The sequence below is a fragment of the Lissotriton helveticus genome, chromosome 5_1 (assembly GCF_964261635.1).
Source record: "Lissotriton helveticus chromosome 5_1, aLisHel1.1, whole genome shotgun sequence".
In the NCBI taxonomy this organism is placed as follows: domain Eukaryota; kingdom Metazoa; phylum Chordata; class Amphibia; order Caudata; family Salamandridae; genus Lissotriton; species Lissotriton helveticus.
In genome coordinates this window covers 568755847-568781345 of record NC_136065.1, presented here as the reverse complement: position 1 = coordinate 568781345, position 25499 = coordinate 568755847, and the positions used below count along the sequence as shown (strand labels likewise).

At 42.4% G+C, this 25499-nt stretch overlaps 1 protein-coding gene across 2 annotated transcripts in view; it reads right to left on the bottom strand.

Annotated features, from left to right (window-relative positions):
* Positions 1–25499, bottom strand: part of PRKG1 (protein kinase cGMP-dependent 1) — a 2371600-nt gene that overhangs the window by 376597 nt on the left and 1969504 nt on the right. For both annotated transcript variants that reach the window (XM_078642916.1, XM_078642915.1), the window contains exon 8: positions 17676–17741. In XM_078642916.1, coding sequence (XP_078499042.1) covers positions 17676–17741 — 66 coding nt within the window. The remainder of the gene's footprint in view (positions 1–17675; positions 17742–25499) is intronic.

The following is a 25499-nucleotide window of genomic DNA, read 5'->3' as shown; positions in this document are numbered from 1 at the left end:
TTTCAAGTGGAACTCATAATAATTTCAAGCGTTTTGGAAGGCTATGCCTTTCAGATTCAACCATTCTCAGGATGCTTTTTTTTTTAGCTATGAACGGATGGAATGTAAGCTTTATTTTTAACTTTAAACTACCAGTGAACAATCTAACTTGCTTTGTAACATTGCAAATGAGTTGCATAGTACATATTTGAGATAGATTACCAATCTCCCTTAAACACTAGTGGTCTCCTATTTGTGTACAAAAATGCCATAAAAATGATAACTTATCAGGTGCCCAGAAATAACATGTTATCAAATTGTAAGCATCTGTAAAATAAGTGTCTTTCTATTGAACAAGCTTAATTTTGGTTAGTGTGGGACACTAATCGGAGTTTTGAGAATCATGCAACTTTTGAAACTATCACTACAATTTTCTTTATATCCGATTAATATAGAATAAAGGCATAAACATATTTATTATGCTAAAGTGAAATAAAAATACATATTCATGCTTTGCCTATATAATCCAACATTTTGACCCCACTGCACAACCCCAGTCCATAATGTAAAGTCCAGTGCAAACAGCATTGCATTTTTGTTTGTGATGTACAGCAAAATACAATTGTCTTGTATCATTTAACTGATTCTTACATTAATTGAAATTAAATATTAAAATTAATTAGTTACTGATCATGGTAACATAACATAACTGGCAGTGAACTTATTTCTTACATTTCTAAAGTATTTAGTTCTGGGGATTGAAACAAACACAATTGGAAGAGATACAGGGGCATATGTACAAGCCCCTATCACCATGGGAACGTCACTTTTTGTGACGTTCCCGTGGCAATAGGGGCTTTGCCTTATATAGAAGGCAAGTTAAGCCACTTGACGTGGCTTAACGCTGCCTTGTACCTTAGGCACCCTTTCACTCTGTTTAGCATGAAAGGGGCATGCAGAGGGATGTTGTGGTGTCGCGTTCCACTGCAACACCCACTGTATTTGACGCAGCCCCCTATGTACAAGGGTGGTGCACAAAGGAGGCAGCGCCAAATTTAAGACCAGGAACGCCCTGGTCTTACCTGGTCTTAAGGTGGCAAATGAGTTCAAATTCACTATTTCTGCTTGTTTTTTCTTTTTTCATGTGTGCTGTCTTGTGCAGCACACATGGAAGAAGCAAAATGCCATGGTATGTTTTTTGTACAGGAAGGTGTCCCTTCCTGTACATAAACAATCCTTTTTTATAAATGCCATTGTGTAACTTTCATGTGTGCTGCATGAAGCAGCACACGAGAAAGTTACAAAATGGTATTTTAGGATTGATTACGTGCAGGAAGGGACACCTTCCTACACACAACCAATCCTTCCCCGCACACAGACACCCTTGCAAAGTGGTGCAAAGGTGCCTGCGTTGGCGCTAAGTTGTGAAACCTAGCGCCATCGCAGGGGGAAATGCAAGGCTGCATCACATCCTTGTAAATATAGTGCAGCCTTGCGTTTTCGAAGTGGCGGAGCGTGTCGTTAAGCCCAGGAGGCTAACAACGTGCTCCACCATTATGTCATATATATGGCCCACAGATTTTAAAACAAACATGCATATTATTAATTCCATGCTCTAAATGACAAACAACCCTCAACAAACTATTATCACTTTTGCGGTAACCAATTCCATGACCAAGGAACTTAATTGAAAGCAATCAATGAAAATACAAGCATGAAACCAAAGAAATATATTTTTCTTTCCATTCCGGAAAATGTGGAGAAAACCCACTGCTGCGCAGTACTACTTCTCAGCTTACAAATCAGTGTTACGCTCGCATACCTAGGGAGTGAGTGTATACTTTCAGTGCTGCATCACGCCAAGCATATATATATATATATATATATATATATATATATATATATATATATATATATATATATATATATATATATATTTGTTTTTTCTTATTCAAGGCACAGCTAATCTATAAAATGGTGTATAATTAGTCGTTAACACCACATAGAAAAATATGAAGAATGCTCTGTCATTGATATGGATGATCTATTTTCCTATCTTCTGTATCTGACTTCATTGCAGGTTAAAAATAATTACACCATAGTAAATCACATCTGAAGCTCCGTCAAAACTGAGCAATTCATTCCTCTATAAAATATTGTCTAACCAAACGCTAATTTGACAAACTATCATTTATATGACAGCAATATGAACGGGAATGTCAAAATAATAAACATTTTTTATCACAATACTTTGCAAGTTTACCTTCCATACTGTTGTTTAGAATCTGGTTCTCTTTTCTCAAAGTTATTTTCAAAGTCTGCTAACTTGCTACTTGCTACTGCAACACTATAACCAGTACCACTGAAATTATGCGGCAAGAGAGGGATAAATTATGCAGCACGATTAAGTAAATTATGCAAGAATAAAAGACAAATTATGAGGCATAATTATGGGCAGTCTGTGATAGTATTATATGTCAACAAAGAGAGAGGTAGGGAAAGCAAGGACACTCTCTTAGTCCCCGGTTAAATATTAAACAACAAGAAAAGAGAGGTCTGGTCAGTCATCAGGCTGCCAGGAATATGGAGCAAGGAGATAAGTGGGTTTCTCTGTTTGTACACAGTCACTCTGATTGAGTAGGAAAGCCCTCACACACCGACCTGGTCAGTGTCATGCTTCATCATCGGGCCCCACCGAAGAGACCGAGTGCCTCTTCGGTGTGCTACGACGCCAGAAAGACTGCGGAGCTGGTCGTGTGGGGAGGACGTGATGTGAAAATTAGAAACGTAAAAGTGCCTAACAGGGTATCAAAAAAAAATTTTTTTAATGAGTGATCCCTAAGACACGTATAGGTGGTTTTATGTGTCTGAATTTACGTGCCAAGGTTATTACGAGTTGGAATAAATTCAGCTAAATACCACGCATTTGGAATAAATCAGTCAACATGTTTCTGCCGTACTTGTGGTATATATTCACCAAGGCATTCTTCAGGACTATACCCCGGCGGTATGGACACTCTAATAGTCCACCCGGACCTGGGGGCGTGAAAGTGAAAAAGAAAAAAGGGTGAAAAAGTGCTTAAAAATTAGAAGAGCAATTGCTCATTCTAAAAAAGCCCCAAAATTCAGGGGTGTGTCAGCACTTTAAAATGGGGCGCTACTAGCACCATGGGTCTCGGGAGGAGGATTGGAGCGCGCCTGGCACATCGCCCTCAGCGTTCGCAATCCGCTTCTAAACCTGCAAGAAGCCTCTAAACCGGACCCCGACAATGTCTTGCAGGTTTAGAAGCGGATTGCGAACGCTGAGGGCGATGTGCCAGGCGCGCTCCAATCCTCCTCCCGAGACCCATGGTGCTAGTAGCGCCCCATTTTAAAGTGCTGACACACCCCTGAATTTTGGGGCTTTTTTAGAATGAGCAATTGCTCTTCTAATTTTTAAGCACTTTTTCACCCTTTTTTCTTTTTCACTTTCACGCCCCCAGGTCCGGGTGGACTATTAGAGTGTCCATACCGCCGGGGTATAGTCCTGAAGAATGCCTTGGTGAATATATACCACAAGTACGGCAGAAACATGTTGACTGATTTATTCCAAATGCGTGGTATTTAGCTGAATTTATTCCAACTCGTAATAACCTTGGCACGTAAATTCAGACACATAAAACCACCTATACGTGTCTTAGGGATCAATCATTAAAACATTTTTTTTTTGATACCCTGTTAGGCACTTTTAAGTTTCTAATTTTCACATCACGTCCTCCCCACACGACCAGCTCCGCAGTCTTTCTGGCGTCGTAGCACACCGAAGAGGCACTCGGTCTCTTCGGTGGGGCCCGATGATGAAGCATGACACTGACCAGGTCGGTGTGTGAGGGCTTTCCTACTCAATCAGAGTGACTGTGTACAAACAGAGAAACCCACTTATCTCCTTGCTCCATATTCCTTGTGATAGTATTATGCCATCATTTTGTCATTTTTAGACTTTGTAACACTGTACGGGATTTGGTTGCACCTCATTAGTACCAGTGTAACACCCAAATATAGTAACAAACAGAAAGGTGACCAGTCCAGTTTTGCAAAGGGCCCGCCAAAGCATGTCAACATGTGTAGCTGCATTTTTTAGCAACTTTTGACACGTTTGAGCTAAAAACAGCCTTTTATTTCTGTTAAAGCTGCAGATTATGCAGATTATGTGGCGTATCCAGCAAATTTATAATTATGCGAAAATTGCCGCAAACCAATAATTGCAGAATTCCAATGGCCCTTACTATAACACATTTGATTTCTATTGTTTGTAGTATCTCCTACTTGGATGCTCACTTTTTCAATCTCGCCTACATACAGCTTTAAATTGTCTATTGTCGAAGACTTTTTGTGGACAATACCAATGCTTACACAGTGGTCTTTGGGTCAGACCACTGCTTACCATTAGTTGGCTTTCTCATCAATTTGCTTGCTTTATTTTTCAATGCGTTTCCCTCCTCTTCTTGTTTTTGTCACTCCCATGAAGGATACCATCTTTCCCATGCTTTTGATTGGATAATTTATATCCCTCCACTGCTTAAATTCTGGGAACTACTTTTTTCTTTTGTTTTCTCCAGCACTCTGTGTGAGTGCATGTGCTTTCTTGCTCTTGCTTTCTTGTGTACAAGTGTATCTCTCATGGTGCTGTTTTCTGCATGTCTATGCCTTTTCACGTTGGTAATCAAACATTTATATATTTTGAAGATGCGCGAGGGATCTGAAAAAAGCATTAGCAGAGTCCAAAAATGTGCCACCTCAATTAAAGGATAGACCAACTCACTTTGCCAATGCCTATTTAAGCTCTGACTGCTTTTCACTTTTCTTTCTTAGTCTTTCACAGACTCTGTGAGTGCAATCAAGCAAGCTGAAAGACTACGGCTGAGACAATCCAGCAATCATGAAAACAACCTTTGGCAAGTGACTCTGACACACAGAAATTTGTCTAAGTATTGAAAGATAAAGACAAACAAAGTACATGCAAAGGTGTCAAAAATAAAAAATAGGCCAGGTTACTTTAGAACCATAATGTACCGACAAACACAAATATGAGAATATTTTTCAATTTGGAAGCACACTTGTACACATAAAAGTATTCATCTTTTATTAGTTACAGTTATTCACCTTCCTAAGTACTGTGGTACTTGTAGTATTTTGTGCTCTCAGTCAAATACTATTGAAGTAAGAGGTCATAGTGCATTCACCCGCACTATGCGTTTGAATTACTCACTGAGAACATGAAACAAAAAAGTACCAGAATGTTTGGAAAGGCCACCAGCAGCTTCAACTAAAACGTAAGTGCTAATATGGGGATTATATTCTAAAATTCGGATTTTTTTAAACATTGTTTATTGTCCAAGACCTTTGAATTGGCACCTTGGTTTATCGAGATGCTACTGAAAAGAACCTGACTACAGGAATATCATATTGCATACTCAGTTTGAAAAGATTTGCATACCCTTCCAAAGCATGAAATGCACACAAAAATATTCGTCCTATATCTTGAACAGTACTTGATTGAAAAAAGAATTGCAATTCACAATCAATGTGTATGCCTTATACCGTCAGCTAATTTAACAAGCATTGGCAAAGCCAATAGGTTTCGGCAATCCGAGAGCTATTGGCCTTGTCAATGACTTTTAGCCATGTGTTATGGAGTGGAGTGGAGTGGATGTATGTGGTGTGGAGATGAAATATGTATAATGTAAATATATATCATAGTGCCGTGTGTAATTAGGTTGCATGGTGTGGAGTTAAATGGAGTGTCATTGTGTAGCCTGCAGTGGAATGAAGTGGAGTGCAATTATGTGGCGTGATGTTCAATTATATTGGGTGGATTGTGATTATGTGGTGTGGAGTGGAATTTTGTGGGTTGGAGTGAAATTGTTGTGGAATTGTGTGGCTTTGAATTTTGAGGCATTGATTGGAGTTATTTGTAGTGGCATTATGTGGCATGGTGTGCAATGTGATTATGTGTATAGTAATTATGTGGTATTCAGTGGAGTGTGATTATGCGGAGTGGGACTGTGTGTCATTGAGTGTAATTATACGTAGTGGGATTGTGTGTCATGGAGTGGCATGGTGTGGAGTGGAATTATTTGGTGAGGTGTTGAATTAAGTAGCATGATGTGGAATTCTGTGGTGTGGATTTGATGTACATGGTTTGTAGTGGGATTATGTGCAGTGGAGTGGAATTATGTGGTTTGGTGTGGAATTCTGTGATGCAGAGTGGAACTGTGTACATTTGAATTCTGTGGCATGGAATTGTGTGGCATTGAGTGGAAATATGTTGAGTTGAATTATGTGGCATGGTGTGGAGTGTATTTTTTGGAGGGTTGCTATGTGGCATGGAGTGAATTTATGTGGCGTGTAATTATGTGGTATGGAATGGAGGATAATTTCCTGCAGTTGAATTATATGGTGTAGAGTGTTATTATGTAGAGTGTAATTATGATCTGTGGTGTCAAATTGTGTGACACTGAATTGTGTTTTGTGGAATTGTGTGGTGTTATATACAATTTTATGGCATGGTGTAGAGTGGAATTATGTGGAATGGGAATAATTGTTTTGGAGCTGAATAGATAGATGTGGAGTGGAATTATGTGATGTGGAATTATCTGGAGTTGAATTGTGTTACAGGAGTAATTATGGGGTTTGTAGTGGAGTGGAATTATGTTGCGTTAAGTGGTATTATGTGAAGAGAGATTATGTGACATGGAGCAGTGTGGCAATAAGTGGAGTTGAATTTGTTGCATTGTAATTACGTGGCATGGAGTGGAATGATGAGCAGTGGAATTGTGTGGAGTTGAACTGTGTGGTGTTAAATTGTGAGATGTTGAAATGTGTTGCATGTAGTAGAATTTTGCGGTCTGGATTTGTATGTTGTGGAATTGCGTGGCACTTAATTGTGTGGTGTTGTGTTGAATTGTGTGGAGTTCAATGATGTGGAATGTAATTATACTGTATGGTGTGGGGCTGAATTAAGTGTAGGAGCATTGCGTGGTATGGAGTGGAATTATGGTTGGCAGGTGGAAGAAGAAGAAAGAGGGATGGCACAGGAGAGGTTGGATTCAAATGCAAGCTTCCCAGTGACAAAACAATTACCATCAGCTATGTGAACATGTGTATCTGCCATCTGATTTCTGTAAGCAAGCCAAGGGAGAAGATGTGGAGTAACGGACAAAGATGCTGACTTTGGAGCTGGGGAACGTAAATCACGTCTCCGAGCTGTCTCAACATCCTGTGACTCTGGACAAATCACTTAATCCTCTAGTGCCTACACAAAATGAAGTAATCAAACAATCTACACTTTCTTTGTGTCCCAGACAACAGAGCCTGTTTGGGGAGTACCAAAGAACTAAAACAGGTATTTGTGACATTTGTGTCGCAAGTGCTTGATTGTTGCTTTTGCTATATTTTTTTATCTGGTTACACAGAAAAACCTTAAGATTATACAACTAAATTGAACATGTCATGAATTTATTAGTTGACATATTTCTCCATAAAACTTTTAGGCTGATGTCAAATGTCAATTGTTTTATGGAGAAATATGTCACCTTGCTTCCCTGTCTGCAGTCCTGAAAGCCAGAACTTTCCAGTGCAAAAATAAGCTATTGCCAAGGACGCTTTGCCTTAAGGGACTTCAAACAAGGAAGCAAGATCTGCAATCTAATATCTGCAAGCAAGCCGGGGAAGGGGATATGGCATAATGACAAAAGCTACCTACTTTGGAGCTGGGGAACCAGGTTCAATATTTGGTGCTGGCTTAACATCCATTGACTCTGGGGAAATTACTTAATCTTCCTGTGCCTACAGAAAATTAATGTGTCCTTATGTAAAATGCTCCAACACCTTTGGGTTGATTTTGCGCTATAAAATGCTGCAACCAAGGTCAGAGGATGGCACAAAGGCATCTGGCCTCCTGGTTCATTTATTGTGCTGGGTGGGGACATGACAATGGGGGGGTAGGAGAAACAATCATACACAGATAATGAAGATGACAGAGCCAGCTATGAAAAATGCACTCTGTACAGCAGGGGTGGCTCCTCCATTGGAGCGGAGGAGTGTCGCCCCACTTAAATGCCCCTGAGCCCTGTGATAAAAAATAAAATGGTAATTCATTACCATTTTATTTTTTATCCTCCGTCCCAAACTGATCATCAGGACACTCAGGGGCCAGGCCACTGCTGAATGACAGCAGCAGGGAGGAGAGTGGGATGTATGGGCATTTTTCAAAATGCGCATGTCCCTTTGGCCGGCTCTCTTGGGCAAAACATACATACTTTGAAACCTCTAACCCAGCTGTTTGTGAATCAGCTTCGAACTCTGTTACTATAACAAACAGTATAGCACACGAAACAAGCCACGGGTCCAAAATAGGAGAAGGTTAGTATGTGATGTATTTTTTCCTGCCGTGATCTGCTGACCTGGGCACCCACACCCATTTTGGCTGTAGTGCACATACCATATGACTAATACGCCTGATCAGATGTAGTGAACTACCAACCCATTGCGGTGGTATGCAGTCCGTACTGAACAGTCAGATTACTGGTTCAGTATAAACATTTCCCTGTGTTTTTTCATGTTTTTTCAGGTACTCATACTTTATAAATGCAGTAGCTGAACAAATTGACCCTGAAGAAGGCTGCAACACTGTTTTGGTCCTCCTGGCCGAAACATGATGGTCTAGCTACACATGTGTCTCTAATGTTGGCACTTGTGTCATCAGCTCCACTTTGTTTATAATCCTGACACCGGTTAGCTGAATCAAATTACAATATAGCTAACCCTGTAGCCAGTTTTTAACTTTCACACCACAGCACTGCACTTTCTTGTCCCACATACACACACCGGCTCACATTGGGGTTTAGTACACCCTGCCTAACAAAATAAAAGCACCTCTGAGCTCCTCCCTCGTAGAGAGGGGGTTGTAGCCTACACTAAGACTAGGTCTTTTGTGTGAGGAGGCACCCCCATGATGAAGCATGACACCTCTGGTGTGTGAGGGGAACCGTCCTGAAAAGGAAATCACCCCTCCTGCATGACATACTAACATTCTCCTATTTTGGACCTGTGGCTTGTTTCGTGTGCTATATTATTTGGTGGGGAGTCAGCTCATGCAGGTCCTTTAAGTGTATTGACTATAACAAACAGGCTACCTGCTCCTCCTTTATACAAAGCCTGATTGCAAAGGAAATCCGATCATTGCAGTATTTTGTCTATGTCTATTATTAGCAAGCATATTTCTATGGTGAGTGGTGCACATTGTGTAAACTTGACAAAGGCTTCATAGCTGAAATGCGTTGTTTTGCACATTTAATCTCTGTGCTATTTCACTTGGTGTGCTGCTTCTTATCATTCTGGATTGTTGGGATGGTTTTTTGTGGAATATATATATATATATATATATATATATATATATATATATATATATATATATATATATATATATATATATATATATATATATATATAAAAGCATTATAGCTTTATGCAAAATATTAAAAATTGTATTGTAAAGGCCTGTGTGTATATTTATATGTAATTTTATAGACACATACATATATGTATGTGTGTGTATATATATATATATATTTACATATACATATATATGTAAAATACATACATATTATATATAGATATATGTTTTTTTTCCTTATTAACCCTCAAACCCTTAAACCTTACCCAACCTAAACCTTAAAAATTCCCTTGCCACCCATAATTCCATACCCACCCTAAACCCTAAAAATTCCCTTCCTGCCCATAAACCCATACCCAATCTAAACCATAAAAATTCCCTTGCCACCCAAAATCCCATAGACACTCTAAATCTCATACCCACTTTAAATCATAAAAATTACATTGCCACCCAAAATCACATACCCACCATAAACCCTAAAAATTCCCTTGCCACTCAAAACCCAATACCCACCCTAAACCCTAAAAATTCCCTGCCACCCAAAAAAACCATACCCAACCTAAACCCTAAAAATTCCCTTGCCACCCAAAATCCCATACCCACCCTAAAGCCCAAAAAATCCCTGGCCAACAAAAAACACCCACCCACTCTAAAGCCTAAAAACCCCTTGCCCTAACATACATTTAAAAGCACATATATATTTATATATATGTATATACACATATAAATGTATATATATATATATGTATACACACACTATAAATATCTCTTTATACTTACATTTTCTGTGCTAATGGCATGTGTTGTAAAGGCAGGTCATGGTAAAAATATGTGTGGTAATGGCATGCGTGATAAAGACGCATGCGTTGTAATGCTTGCATTGTAATGGCAAGCGTGGTTTACACTGCATTGTTATTGCTGTTTCCCTTCAGCACACTGTCTGTTCCTGTTAGTTTAAGCTGTTTTATGTCTGCTGCACTTACTACTAGCCTGTCGTCAATCCATGTGTAAATTGCAGTGAGTGTGACTATGTCCAGTGAGGTGGCTGTGGTGATTTGGATCCAGGGCCCAAGAACGCATGACTGAGGGGAGCCATCTGTTGCACTTTCCATGAAACATCTTGCTTCTCCTGAGGTTTTGCGGTTTTGCACGCCAATGGAAATCGTATGTCAAGATGCTTTTTGCAGTTTGTCACCATCTCTTTAATCTATTTTGTTTTCCTTTGTAGGGAAATGGGTGATATTGATGATGTTGTGGATGTAATTCGAAAGCCTATAGTTTCATTTTCAATTGGTCATGCATTGGACCAGTGTAACAAAATAGCAATGCTATTGTGGTGAATTAGAGACTCTTAAATGGTGTGCTCACTTCTTTGGCATGGTCGCGTATGTGTTTTATTCTATTTTGGATGTGCTTTCCTAATTATCAATAATTGTTTTGCACCTGCCTCACTGTGTATCTTTTTTGTCTGGCTATTTCCTACTCTATCTGCTCATATTCTGTTGTTCTCTCTTTAGGGAACACAAGAAAAGCGCCAATTAAAAAAGAAAAGTTCAGCAGACTGCAGGCAAATGCAACAAGACAACAGATGGGCCCTGAAATTAAACAGTATGTTTTGGGAATGTTGTCATGTGGGTGTACCTTCCCATCTCAATATGTAATTGCTATGCAAATTATCAAATATTAGAGCAAAGATAAGTGTTCTTTCAGGGATAAGCAAGACAGCTTGAACCTCCCAATGCCTTTTTTGTCTCATAACGCCCCAAAAATTAATGACTGTATTGAACAAGTCTGGTGTGTAATAATGCTCTATGTTCAGGGATGTTGTGACTTAGATATCTAGCTGGGAAACAGTTGCATTAGCTGTTGAGGGCATTATCAGAGGAGGCTCCTCCGCTAAGGTGTTAGGAGCGTCGTCCCACTGCTTTAAGCACTGTAAGAAAAGGAAAAATAAAATGATATTAACTCAAGGTTATTATCATTTTAGTTTTTCCCGTTGCGGTGTCTTTGTGGGGCAGGGCTGCTATCAGAGCAAGGAGAGGAGTGTTTTTTACTCCCTTTGTGAGCATCAGTGATTGACCGACCCTCTCGGGCCGCTCAAAACAGTCATGCGCACATACCGTGTTCTCCATGCAGGTTGCATTACAGCCCCTGGCTGAGCGCTGTGTCACAGGGTGCAGACCAATTACAACTATGCATTGCGGTGTGCTTGGGCTGCAGGGAGCCTGGGAACCCTGGTACTTCCTGCTTTCTGTCTCCCCCAAGAAGCCAGGAAGAGGATTTAGGAGAGGTGACGGCTAGCCAGCCGGCAGGCCAGGAGGGAAGTAATTTTTTTTCCCCTCTGCCCATTTCCCCACCCTGCCCTACTGCTGCTTCCAGATAGCAGCTGCCACTGGGTATCATAATGAATTGTTGGAAGGGGTTGATAAACTGGACGCATTATTACTTTCTTTTACACATTAGAGAATAAAGAGCAAATTGGCATTTTTCACTCATATCAATGCCACAGTAAATTGCGCAAATTCCAGCAGCTAGTCAATAAGAATTTTAAAGAGCCCACTACACAGAGTTACAGAGGGCAGTGCTTCCATCCTTTACTTTCTCCTGAGACAAAAAACGCAGCTCATCTTTGTTCTACTCTAGAGAAGGTGGGGATGAATCACGGCCTGCATGAACACCCTCCTTTCCCTTCCATTTTGGACACTGCTAATGAAGTGTGACCCAGGGCACTTACTTGTTGTCTATTGCATTTATGTCCTTCCTTCCATTCTTTTGTAAAGCGCTCTGATATCCTTCGGGATCTTGTTCGCGCTATATAAAACTTTATAAATAAATAAACAAAATAAAGATGGGTATTTCTCTAGCTCACCGACACGGCTACATCAGGTTCACGGTGTGAAGGGCTGAGAAGAGAGGAAAATAACACTCACTCAGTTGACAGGGTTGATGTCACTGTTGACATCACTGCTAATTGCCTGCACTAACATTGGCACTTTTTATACTACAACCCGCAAGAAGGGATTCAGAATGCATCGACAATGGAAACTGCACTCTCTATTTGCTGGTTTTGTTTACCTTTACCATTCACTGCTGCTAGAGGTAAAATGTCGTTGGACGATTCTGTGCAAGAGAAATGTCTCAGACTTTCCAAATTGTGTTCACAGAAGTCATTAATAAATGTGACCAAGTGTTGTAAAAAGTGAGAATTTGATGCTATGGACCCCTTAATTGGGGGATGTCATAGGCCAGAGGACACCAGATGGGTACATGTCCTGTGCCCACTTTGTTAAGGGTGATGGAAAATATAAATTGGCTTACCTTAATGTACTATTAACGAAACCCCCTTGCCAGTCTGTTCCACTCACCCCCTTATTCTGTTTATACACTTGTGTACGTTTTATACTGATCTTAGAGCTAGGAATTTTGTATTAGATCTCAGTTGGACAAAGCATTTTAGCGGCATTTCTCCAAAATATGTTGTTTCTTTCTAAAAATGGTTCTCATGATACTGTGACATTTTTAGAGCAAGATGCAGGGATCGTTCGTTTTCCTACCTTGCTCCAGAATTTTGGAATACCCTACCGATCAGCCTAAGGACTAATACTAACCTCTTAGATTTAAAAAAGGAACTTAAAACTCATTTATTTGCCTAAACAGCCCTCCATCCTTATGACCTATCAGTTCTGGGAAACTCGTTTTGAGTAGATTGCACTTTATAAAAACCCGAAATAAAAATAAAATAACAATAATCATAAATCAACAATGAGAGCAGGGCTCCTCGATGTTGAGTGTCAAAGGAGACAGACTCAAGCCAAAAGTCTCTGTCCCAAATCTTATAGCATCACCATTTCCAGATTTTTGTGGGACTACAGCCAATACCAGGCGCAGCCAGCACAGGTAACGGAGGTGGGGTGGGGCAAGGCAGTGGGTGATGGAAGTGGACAGACGACGGGATAGGAAAAGTAAAATAAAAAATAAATAGTAACCACCTACCTTGCGATCGCGCACCGCAAGCACAATTGAGTGGTTTTATTTATTTTTTTATTTTACTTTCTATATCCCGTCGTCTGTCAACTTCCCCCTCACCGCTCCACCGCTGTTACCTGTGCCAGCCACGCCCTGCCAATACCTCTGGTGTCTGCAGTCCTGCATCTAAAAATGGCAAAGTTAGGGTAGTGCTGTAACCATTGCAAAGGTTGTCATCTTCCACAAGTATGTGGCTCTGTGGATATTCCTCAATATTATCAACACATTTTCACACCAAATTTGAGCTTAAATGCTTAGCGCCAAGAGTGAACATTGGAAGATGGTGTAGGACTAACAAAAGAAAAAAATGTCAAGATGCAGTGCCACATTTACTCCTAAATATTGTTTGTATTGACTGTGCTGAAGTCAGTTCTCACAAATAAGATTTTGAAAGTCGAAAGCCCTCTATATATTTTATATAAATATGTGAGCACATGATTAAGTGTTTTGTTTTCATAAACACAGAACCGACTAATGTATTCAAATGCGTGCATCCTCTCTCCTCGCCCACACCGATGGAAACCGGTAAATTATTGGTTTCTCTGTTTTCATTCATGCATTCATACACAAAAACAACTATATTTATTCTAATATGTTGGGATCGAAAGTAAATATCTGTTAATATCTAAACAATCCACACGTCTAGGCAATAGTAGGGGCCTGTAGCCTAGGACTGTTTCTATGAATCAGACAATAGGCACCCATTGAGTTGCACATGTTTTAGTCCTGAAAATCTATGCATGTTTACTTAAGGCATGCTCAAGAAAGCCATTAGAGTAGCAGTGTGCATGTCAAAGAGCTTCTCACAGGACTGTTTATTCATGTAGATTAAAGGAGCATACAAGATCACACATTTGCCAGTCACGTGACTAACATCTAGCTTGTGTCACTGAACAGCAGGCAGTAGAGAAAAGTGTTCCTGCTTCCCAGGCAACAAGCATAATTCACTTTAACGTGAGACTGCTCGCCTGAGTATTCCCCTGTCCCCGTGGGCTAATGAGTGTAATAGGTGATCATTGCACCATGTTACCTCGCTTGTTAATTTGTTGTCAAAGAAAGCTACTTATCTGACAACACTAATTTTACCATCTGTTTATGTTGGTCAGGGCCCGAGTCAAGATTTAATTACTCATAAATTAAACAGTGCACAACAGGACACTTTGAAAGTATTAATTCCACTGTCACTCAGATTGATGTGCCTCTGTGTGATGAAGTTTTTCAAAGAGCTTACATTTTATTACAAGTACTGTACTTATAATTACAAATGACCTCATCCTGATATTTGACGTGAGTTCCTTTAATTACAGCACTGCTTCTTTAGCTGCAAATTCTAATTTGCAAGTCTTAAGGAAATAGATATCTTTTTGTAGCTGTGCATTGCTTTTGTTTAGGCAATTTAGGCTAATATCTGATTAGATGATCTCAAAGGTGAGAGGAGTAGTGTAACATGACTACCAGCTTTCACCTATTCGCCTCTTCCAGAATAATGTAATCTACCTCCTCCATCAGAAAGCATCACAATGTCAAATGGTTAGCTACAATTAATCAGTACTAATGTGACCATATAGGGTTTGCTGGCTAAACTAAGCATAATGTAGATGCTTCAAATGCAAATCACATTAATAAAACATTGCCGCACTTACAAGCTATTGGCATCATCTTTTTGATAAAACATCTGTACCATTATACGGTATATGTTTAATATAATTTACAATTTTGTCCTGTACTATTTTGCCCAAAAAGAATTCCCAATCTGTGCAAGAAAGTTTTGTCTTAGAAAGTCTAAGCTCAAGTGATGCATACCGAAGAAGCCAAAACAGTGGTCACATCAATTGAGGAAACAAGGACTGTAGAAACAAAAACCTTGCACTTAATCAAATAATATTATCTAAGGATGCTTAATGAATGCCTCACACAATAAATTAAATATAATGTGCACATGAACAAACAGTGTTTAAGAGATACAGTTTCAAAGAAGAAAATCAAGATTTCTGTTACTATAATCTTTCATAAGGAAATACAAATAGTTGAATTTAAATAACTTTCCATTTCTGGTTTTTAAGGATCATAAATGTATTTGTTATTGACTTTGAAAGACCTCTTTGTTTGGCAAGCAAGAAGAACATGCTGTGCTAATTAAATTACTTTGACTATTGATACTTCTCCCTTGTACATGAATGATGGACTATGAAGACAAATGCTAAGACAAGAAACAAATAAGCAAACTTAAACTATAACGTCATCTATCTTATTTCAAACTAGAAACATTTCACTGTTAGAGATGCATATCTATTTAACAATAGTTTTGAACACAATATGAATTAGTAGACATCAATGTAATTCAGTGTAACCATGCTCTACCATTCCATATGCAAGAGTTTACATTTAATGGCTAAACATTGACATTGAATTCGAGCAAAGACTTTATAAATAACTGCTCTGCTTGAAAATGTTTAAAGTTCATTTTTAATGGGCAATGGTCCCTGTTGCAACTGTTGCGTATGGAGGAGATGTGAAAGGATTCAACTACTTGAAATTATTTTCCATTGGTTTGCAATAAAACAGTGTGTGTGCTACCGAAACAAGTGTGAACAGTTAGAGATGGCGCCTTTAGAATTATAAAATATGTGGAACCATCTCTAACTCTATAAAATGGGGACTGATGGATCCCTTTGTAGAGCATTCTCTCCGACAGAGAGTGGTTATTGGGCAGAGCTGCTCTTAACTAGTGGGGTCAGAGGTCCCCAGGACTCCAACTTCAAATATCCTGAAACAAGCTACACTATTTGTACACAAGCTTCTCCAAGATGAGCCTGATTAAACACTCAAGGCTTACTCCAGGATGTTGTAGGCGATTCAAAGGCCAGCTATAGAATGACATTACTCTCTCACTTATCATACTCAAAGTTCAGCCAGGAATATTATAGTTAAAAGGAAGGTCTCTTTATTTTCATGCAGAGAAAAGGGAGCAGGTAGAATTCAGCAAATAAAAAAAATGCAATTGGTCTTAGCTCAGTTTCCAGATGAAGTATGTACTTCAACGTGTATGAAAGAACACTCTGAAAGCCATATCAATTTGAGTTTTGGAGGATGAAAAGCTAAGGGTTAATAGAAATCACAAATCCATAGCTTTCTCAAAAACGTCTCTGTCATAGCTCTTCACTATTAACAATTACACCTATCATACTCCTTATTTTCCAGATTAGGCAAAGAGTAGTTCAGGTTTACTGACGGTGTACTCCTCCAATTCAGGAGTAAACCAGATGCACTAAAGGAGTAAGGCATAGGAAATGTCTTGTGAATTGGACACATTAGGATTTCAAATGTACTTTGTGACTGGGTCCAGAATTAGAATAGCTTCTACGTCATTCACCCTGATAGAGTACTCATGTTCAAAGATGTGACACAGACAGTTCAACTTTAGAGATTCTCACAACTGAAGGTCTCTGAACATAAAAAAGACTGCATGGAAACCACAATTACTGATTTTGTTTAGGTCTACCTCGACCACACAGCTGTCTGTATGACTTATTGTTCCTTACTCTTGGAAATATACATAGCGTGGGCTTTATGGTCTGCCCAGAGGAATGTTACTCTCTCACATCATACTATTGGCTATTTTCATTGGAATCCATGAGGGTTGATTTTACATTTGAAAAGTATATGCAGTCATCCCACTGCTACTTTCAATAAATTATCTCATATATGCATTTTACAGTTTATTGGGGTGAGTTCAATAACTGATGAAGAGCAAACACTAGATACAACTTTAAGAACTTGAATAAGTTGTAGATTTAGATCAACAGGCCACCAACTAGCCCCAGGAAGCAGCTCCAAAGTAACTCAAATTAAATTCCTGGTTGTACATCACAGATAACACTCAAGGATTCTAGTGACAAGTTCTAAAGTAAGCAAAATGGGACATCAAACGTATAACCAGCACTGCCAAAGCCAATAGCCTGACTTAATGTGATTAACAGTATTTCTGCCTGCAAGCATGTAGACATCATTTGTGAATGCATATATTTACATTCATTGACACTTTAAAACCAGACGCATATTTGCCTATGCATGTTGACATTGGAATCTCATATGCTTAAGGTAATAATTTGCTTTTTATAGAGATGCTCTTGAGCAGCGTTACATTGAATTGGCCATGACACAATCAAGTAGACATGTTGGCAAACTTCGGATTTTTATTTTCATTTAAAAAGTGAGAAAATAATGTACTTACTCTCTGTCAATAACTAGACAAGTCACAGCTTCAGAAGCAATCACATTGGCAGTTCTGACATCTTCCCTAAAGAAAAAGATAAATAGTACATTTGTTAAAGATGTCAAAAATACAAAACTGAAACATGAACATTGGATTACATTGTGTAAGAGTGGATGTGAATTCAAACACAAGTGACATTTTTGGCAGCGGTGATCCCAATGTGTAATTGGCGAAATATCACTGCTATGTTTGGGACAAGCATTTTGCTATCAACTGTCCTTAAATCAACGTATCTAAATGTGTTCATTTCTGAACTACGTATATATAGATTAACTTGGTTTGTGGGAAATACAAATTATTTATCTTCGGGAGTTTTTGAAACACATCATTTTTTAATTTCCCTATAATTTCAAAACATTGTGATATCGATTAGAATAAATGTTTCGCAACTAAAGGCAAATTAAAAAAACTTCGGAAGACAGTTAATATTTGTTTTCCACAAACCTAGTTAACCTATATGTAGTCCAAAAAATAGTCAGAATCACCTATTTTCAATGTTTCTCTTATTAATAAAATTTTTTGAATGGCAAACAAGTTGTACTCCACGCCCTAAATAGATGATGTGCCCCTGCATAACACATTAACTGCCTTATTGATCTATATTTATGGCATAATAAACATGTACCCAGTAGGTCGGTGTGGTGTGTGTACATCATAAGCACAAGTGATTAATTTCAAGTGACGTGCACCTTCCACGTTTTACAAGATCTGTGCAAGTTTTGGATATAGTGCCCGGCAGAGCACTGTGCAGAAGTGAAGGCAACTTTCTTCAGAACTCCAAAATGGATACTGCATAGTGGAACAATTTCTTACAGTCTTCTGCTCTAAGGTTCCAATTGGATTTAATCTATTTTAGAGGGACTCCAAAGCAGAAGCAAGATGAACGTAACGTACTCACTTTTACATATATAAACCCGGCCCACCAGGTAATGATCCCCGCTCTATTTAATCACACAGTACACTGAGTTACTTTAGTCAACACCATTGATTCCCAGTAATTAGGGAGCAGGGAAGGTGAAATAGCTGTTCTGCCAATCCACTAATCCTATAACCCTACCAGCAGATTGTATCTTTCACACACGCACACTGCTACACACTCTATGTACACAATCTGAGCAGGCCCATGAATGTACCTGAAAAACATTTGCCCCAAGCATGATATGTTCCTTTGTTGTATGTGTGCGAGGTTTTTATGTACTAAGAAGTTTTTATACACTAAGAATATGTTAAAACATCACTGTGGAGTGGCACACCTTGTATACCCCGAATAGTAAGAACTGAAATCCTTATTTGTTCTAATTTACTCCACATTAGCCAAAATAATTATTGGTAAAAAGCTTTGTCCTCCAGTTGTGGCTTTCAAGCTTTCCTGAAGGACACACAAAATCAATGAAGCCATTACTTTAAAAATGTAACAACGTAAGAAAAAGACCATATATTAAAAAAGCAGATTATGTTTCTAAGAAAAGTTAAACCTACAGCAGCATTGTCTGACTGTTTATATTGCTTTGTTTAACCACAATTCAACAAGGATGTTCTCAAGTGCTAGTTTAAGATAGTGGAAATTTGGTAGGTATTATACTATGTTCAGATGAGTGGAAATACAAAATGAGATCTGAGACAATCGATGGGTTTTGAGAGCTTTCTTGAAGTGAAATGGGATGCTCAGAGCAAAGGTGTAGGTAGGCGTGTCAGTCCACAACCTGGGAGTTTGGTTCTTAAAGCACTCACATCCTTGATTCATGTATTTGGAACTTGAGAGATTAAGTAAGACATGATGTAAAATCAAAACACACCTCATAGACTTGCAACTACCTGTTCTTTCCCATGGCTATTCTAAAAATGTAGAACAAAGATGCACGAAATAGAAATGTTCTAGAGCAACGAAGTGCAAATCACTTTATTTTGAGACAAATGTGAATCTAGTAGTGCTGTTACATTGCTGCTCAAGAATGAATTAGTCAATAGTAAAATGATGTGTATTAATTACATGGCTACACATACACTCTATTCTCAAAGGTACATTTGGTTATTCCTGCCATGAATTCACGAAGAGATTTCTAGTGGGTTTAAATGCTATCATTATCGTGGATTTCTCCACCACAAGGGTAGAGAACTCTACAATTGATTTTCAGGTTCAGAGTGCAATTAATGTTAGGAGGATCACTTTCTTCTTCAGTGGGTTCAATTGGAGAACATTCAGGCATTAATCCTTTCAAACCATGCTTTAGATTTTATATGTTGGTAAATCCATGGTCATCTACATAAAAGATTTAACACCCCTGGACAAAGGCAGACCGAAGTGTAGTGAGTTCTTGAAATACACTCAACGTCTAAATGTTCTTCCACCATCAGGAAGGAGGTTAAAGTTGCAGGCAATAGTTAACTATGTTGTGGGCTGTAGAACGATTACATTTCTTCGAGGCCACCCCCGATTTTGCACGCTTTCACAGTCCCTATTTCTACACTTACAGTGATTGATTGTCCATTGACACTGGTATTCAGCACCACACTCTATGTGCTCTAGCACTAAAATTGTATATTTGGGGGGGCGTGGCTACGAGCCAAACGAAATGGCGGCGTAGTACGGGAGCTCCGAGATTGAAGCGGCTCCCAGTACACTAATCCGTACATCCAGCCGTCACATTGTGCCTCGGGCGGCCGGACCGGGGTCCCGACGCTGAAGGGTGTGTTCCGACCCTATTCCGGGCCGAATCGAGTGCCGCCGGACGAAGTTCCACCGTGGTGGGAGACGGGCCCTGAGACATCCGCTGGACGCCGAACTGCCGTAGCTCGGCGGGCCGACCGGAAGTGCCCTGTGGTCGGGGGCGCCCTGCCGGAAGCTACCGCTGGCACACTGCGGTCTGTGGCACCGGCTGCACTGATCGGGTCTGGAGGAGGACCGCCTGACGGCGTTGCTGCCCTGAAGTACGGGGAGCGGCAGCCCCGTTGGTGGATAGCCCCGGTGCCGGGAGATCCGACGCACTGCTGTGTGGACGGTGCGCGACCACGGCGCCCGCCCTCACCTCTTTCCGGACTCGCATCTCGGAGGTGAGAGCCGATCGCCAGAACAAGTGACGACCTGGGCAGCTGCCCTGGGGTCGGCGCACCCGGAACCGGTGTGATATTAGTGAGGCCAGATAGTCCATCCGGAGCCAGTGAATCCTTTGGGGGTTTAAGGAAGACAGCTCAGAGGTGTGCCGCTACTGCCTGGAAGGCGAATGAGGAGTGTTGGGGAAGGTGTGGAGGTGTGCAGAGCCTGACGCTGATCTCCCTCGTGCCTGACCAGTGACCCTGAACGGCGACACCAGTTTGTTGCCGGATTGCCTGCGCCCACACTCCACCACATAAGCGCTATGGCGGGCAGAGGACCCAGACACTCTGCGGCGCAATCCAAGCTTGAAAAGTACGCCTTTGAGAAAAACGCGGCGAGACACCCGGAGGGTCGCACTTCCACAGATAAGAATGCGGAGGGAGACGGCCCCAAAAAAGTTACGTTAGAAGACCTGATGCAGATGCTCTCCAGTGTACAGACGACGGTGGGGTCTATATCAACGGACGTTGGCCTGCTGAGGGCGGACCTCCACAAGATGACGGAACGTGTGGCGCAGGTGGAAGTAGTTACCAAATCGTTGGTGGAAGACACTTCGGAACTACAACTTGCTGCTGAGCGCATGGAGGCGGTCACCAAGAAACTGCAGGAACGACTGGACGATCAAGAGGGACGCTCCAGGAGAAACAACGTCCGAATTTTAGGTATTCCAGAGTCGGAGGGCAGGCAATCCATGGATCTGTATGTGGAGGACTTAATCAGGACTAAGCTGCAGCCGAAGGGCCTCTCACATTTCTTTTCTGTTGAACGGGCACACAGGGTCCCTGGAGGAAAGCCCAAACAAGGGGCGCAACCGCGACCAGTGCTGGCTAGACTTTTTAACTTCCGAGACAGGGACGCCATACTCCAAACAGCCAGGGTCTCTGTTCCAGTTAAGATAATGAACTCCACCCTAGCCTTCTTCCCAGATTACACGGCTGAGGTGGCCCGGCGACGAAAGACTTTCACTGACGTCAAAAAAGCTCTACGGGCTAAGGAGATACCCTATTCCATGCTTTTCCCGGCGCGGCTGCGAATTGTGGATAATCATAAGGCGTGGTTCTTCGACACCCCGGAGGCGGCGAGGGACTGGCTGGACGGATGGAGGGGAGTGGAAGCTCCGCGGCGGAATGACAGGAACCAGCGTGGCCACCGGCCGGATAATCACCCAGATCTCCAGATAACTCAGGGTCATAGCCAGGATCTGTTTGCAGAATCAGGCCTGGAGGACGGAGAACGCACAGAAGAATAGACTCCTGCAATCATGGTCCTTGAGAGTCACTTCCTTTGAACATGGCCGATTTACCCTTGGCGGGCACTCCGAGCTGGACAGAGGAGCTCACTGGGAGCCGCTCGTGAGGTCGCAGAGCTACTTACCCCTTGCAAGCAAGTACTTTGGGTTCGGTTGGGACTAAGCACTCTGCTAAGTTTAGGAGGCGGGCGGTTTCAGGTCCGCGTAGCAGGGAGGCAGGGAGGGGGGAAGAAGGGGGAATGTTTGACTGTTTTAATTTTGGTTTTTGCACCATGAGACGTTCTATGGCACATGTTATGCACTTAGCTAGAGACACTTTCCTTCCAGAGGCGGGACGTGGGACCCGTCCCTTATTGCCCAGTGCGAAGCCACACACACACCTCAATGTCAGCACACATGATGGTTACACCTAAGCAGTGCGCGCCGCATCCCTCTCACACGTCAACCTTCACGGTCCTCACATGGAATGTCAGGGGTCTAGGCGACAAGGTGAAGCGGGGCCTGGTGCTGCAATATCTGAAGCGTTGCAACCCGGCAGTGGTTTTGTTGCAAGAGACTCACCTGGTGGGCCTGGCCTCGAGAGCGATGGATAGATGGGGGTATAAATTCGTAGCACATGCGGATTTCTCCTCAGGCTCTAGGGGGACGGGGATACTTCTTCAGAAGAATTTTCCGATGAAGTGCCTACAGACCAAAATTGATTCCCAAGGCCGCTTTGCAGCTGCGACGATACAGTGGGAGGGCCAACTCTTCAATTTTGTATCCGTGTATGTCCCACCGGGCCTACATGCCACGGCGCACACGGCCCTTGCGGCCTTTCTACTGTCATTACCGACGGCGACATTAGTAATAGGGGCGACTTTAACGATGTTGTAGATCACACAATGGACAGACACCCCAATACCACACCGATGCGGGGAAGCGGGCGACTCGCTGGCCTAATAGAAGCCCTTGGTCTCACAAACAGCTGGCGACACAAACATCCCTACGAGAAGCAATACACTTACTACTCAGCGACACATCACTGTCTCTCGCGACTAGACTACATTCTAATGTCAGGTGATGGGGTCCACGGCATTGCAGAGGCGGACATCCGTCCGCGAGGGATCTCGGATCACTCGCCGCTACGGCTCACCTATACGAACCACCGCCCACATAGAAACCGCGTCTTCCCCATTTACGCGACCTATTTGCAGAGTGGCCCTTTGAGGAAAACCCTTACCAACTCCGCCACCCTCTACTTTCAGGAGAATACTGGCTCCGTTAGCTCCCATAGCACCCTGTGGGAAGCGTACAAAGCGGTCGTACGTGGGCAGGCAATCACATTCATTGCTGCCCAGAAACGTACTCAGCGTCAGGATCTTTGTTCCCTTGAAGATGTGCTTCAGTGTGCGATCTCTGACCAGGAGTCCCACCCCTCCCCGGCGAATGCTCAGGCGGTTCGACTGCGGAACGTTGAATGGGTGGCAGTCCAAAGGGAGTTGGTACAGACCAAGATTCAAGCCTCCCGTCATAGAGTCTATGAGCTGGGCGACAAGGCGGGTAAGATGCTGGCCTGGCTCGACAGGAAAGAAAAAGCGGGCAGGGTGATCGCTCACCTGACGCCACCGAAGGGGCATCCGACTTCGGACCCCGGAGCCATAGTCGAACTGCTAGCTGATCACTTTGAGGCAATCTACGCCCGCCAGGCACCATACTCGACAGACGAAGCCTATGAATATATCAAGGACCTGACGATCCCCAGCCTCTCCCCTGAGGCGGCGTTGGAGCTCGACGCGGATGTCACTGTGGAAGAGATACGAGAGGCGACTAGCGCCCTGGCATCTGGCAAAGCTCTGGGTCCCAACGGACTCCCAGTAGAGCTGTTCAAGCACACTGCCCAGCTAACGGCCCCACATCTTCTCAGAATGTTTGCGGACAGTCTGGAAGTGGGGGAACTCCCTAGAGATCAACGCCTTGCCACAGTAATCCCGATCCACAAACCTGGTAAAGCACCGGAGTCGTGCTCTTCCTACCGCCCCATCTCCTTGCTAAACGCGGAGCCGAAGATCCTTGCCAAGTTACTGGCGCGGCGCTTGGCTCCGCACCTGCACGCCCTGGTTCACCCGGATCAGTCCGGATTTATGCCGAATCGCAATACCTCGTACAATCTGAGACGTCTTCAGGCGGTAATGGCCCGCCGGGAGAGTATACAGGAGCTGGCGGTGCTTCTCTCGCTTGACGCCACCATGGCGTTTGACACGGTGGAGTGGCCTTATCTGTTTGCTGTGCTGTGTCACATGGGCTTCGGCCCCAAGTTCTGCGGGTGGGTACGCTTGCTTTACACTAAGCCACTGGCCCAGGTGACAGCGAATGGTCACATCTCCAGAGATTTCCCGCTTGGTCGTGGGACACGGCAAGGTTGCCCTTTGTCCCCCTTGCTGTTTACGCTAGTCCTTGAGCCGCTAGCGATTTGGGTCAGGTGGGAGCCATCCATCAAAGGTATCAGATGGACACCGACATGGGAGGATCGGATATCTCTCTACGCGGACGATATCCTCTTGTATCTCACCTCCCCTAAAAAATCTATTCTGGAAATACTGAACGTCTGCGAGAAATTTGGGAGGGTCTCAGGTTATAGAATTAACTGGACAAAATCAGTCCTATATGTTCTTGCTGGAACCCCGCCCCCGCTCCCGGAGGACTGTCCGCTACATTATACTGACAGCCCCTTCAAGTATCTAGGAATCCAAGTGACGTCCGACCCGGGCGAATTTCACGCCCTCAATTTGGGGCCCCCTTTGGAGCGGTTTAAAAGGGACGTGAAGGTGTGGCGATCCCTCCCTCTCACTCTCCTGGGTAAAGCCGCATTGTTCAAAATGATGACCTTGCCCCGTTTTCTGTACCTCCTAGAGAACACACCATTCCCGGTATCCCCCTCCTACTTTCAGAATATCGCTGCAGCTGTGTCTGCTTTACTATGGGATGGGAGACCGGCCCGGATTGCACAATGCAAGCTGGTAAAGGACTGGTATGATGGGGGTATAGCGCTTCCCAATATTGAATTGTACTACTGGGCTGCTCACCTAAAGCAAATTAATTACTGGCTCCACGCCGCGCAAACGGAACCTGCTTTTTTAGCGGATAGGCAGGGTATTGAATCCAGGGGACTATTAAGGAACTTATATAGTCGTAGAATCCCATCCGATCTGATAGGCCCGACCCGTCACACAATACAGATCTGGTATAGAGCACACAGACACCTGCATTGCGCACACGTTGTTACGCTAATGACGCCCCTGTGGGACTCACACCAATTGGGGTACATGGGTAATAGCAAGGGGTTCCGGGCATGGGACTCCATAGGCATCTCCGTGGTGGGTGACCTCTGGAGAAAACGTACCATAATTGACTTCGCGTCTCTGCAAACCAAACACGATATGGCCCAATCAGAATATTA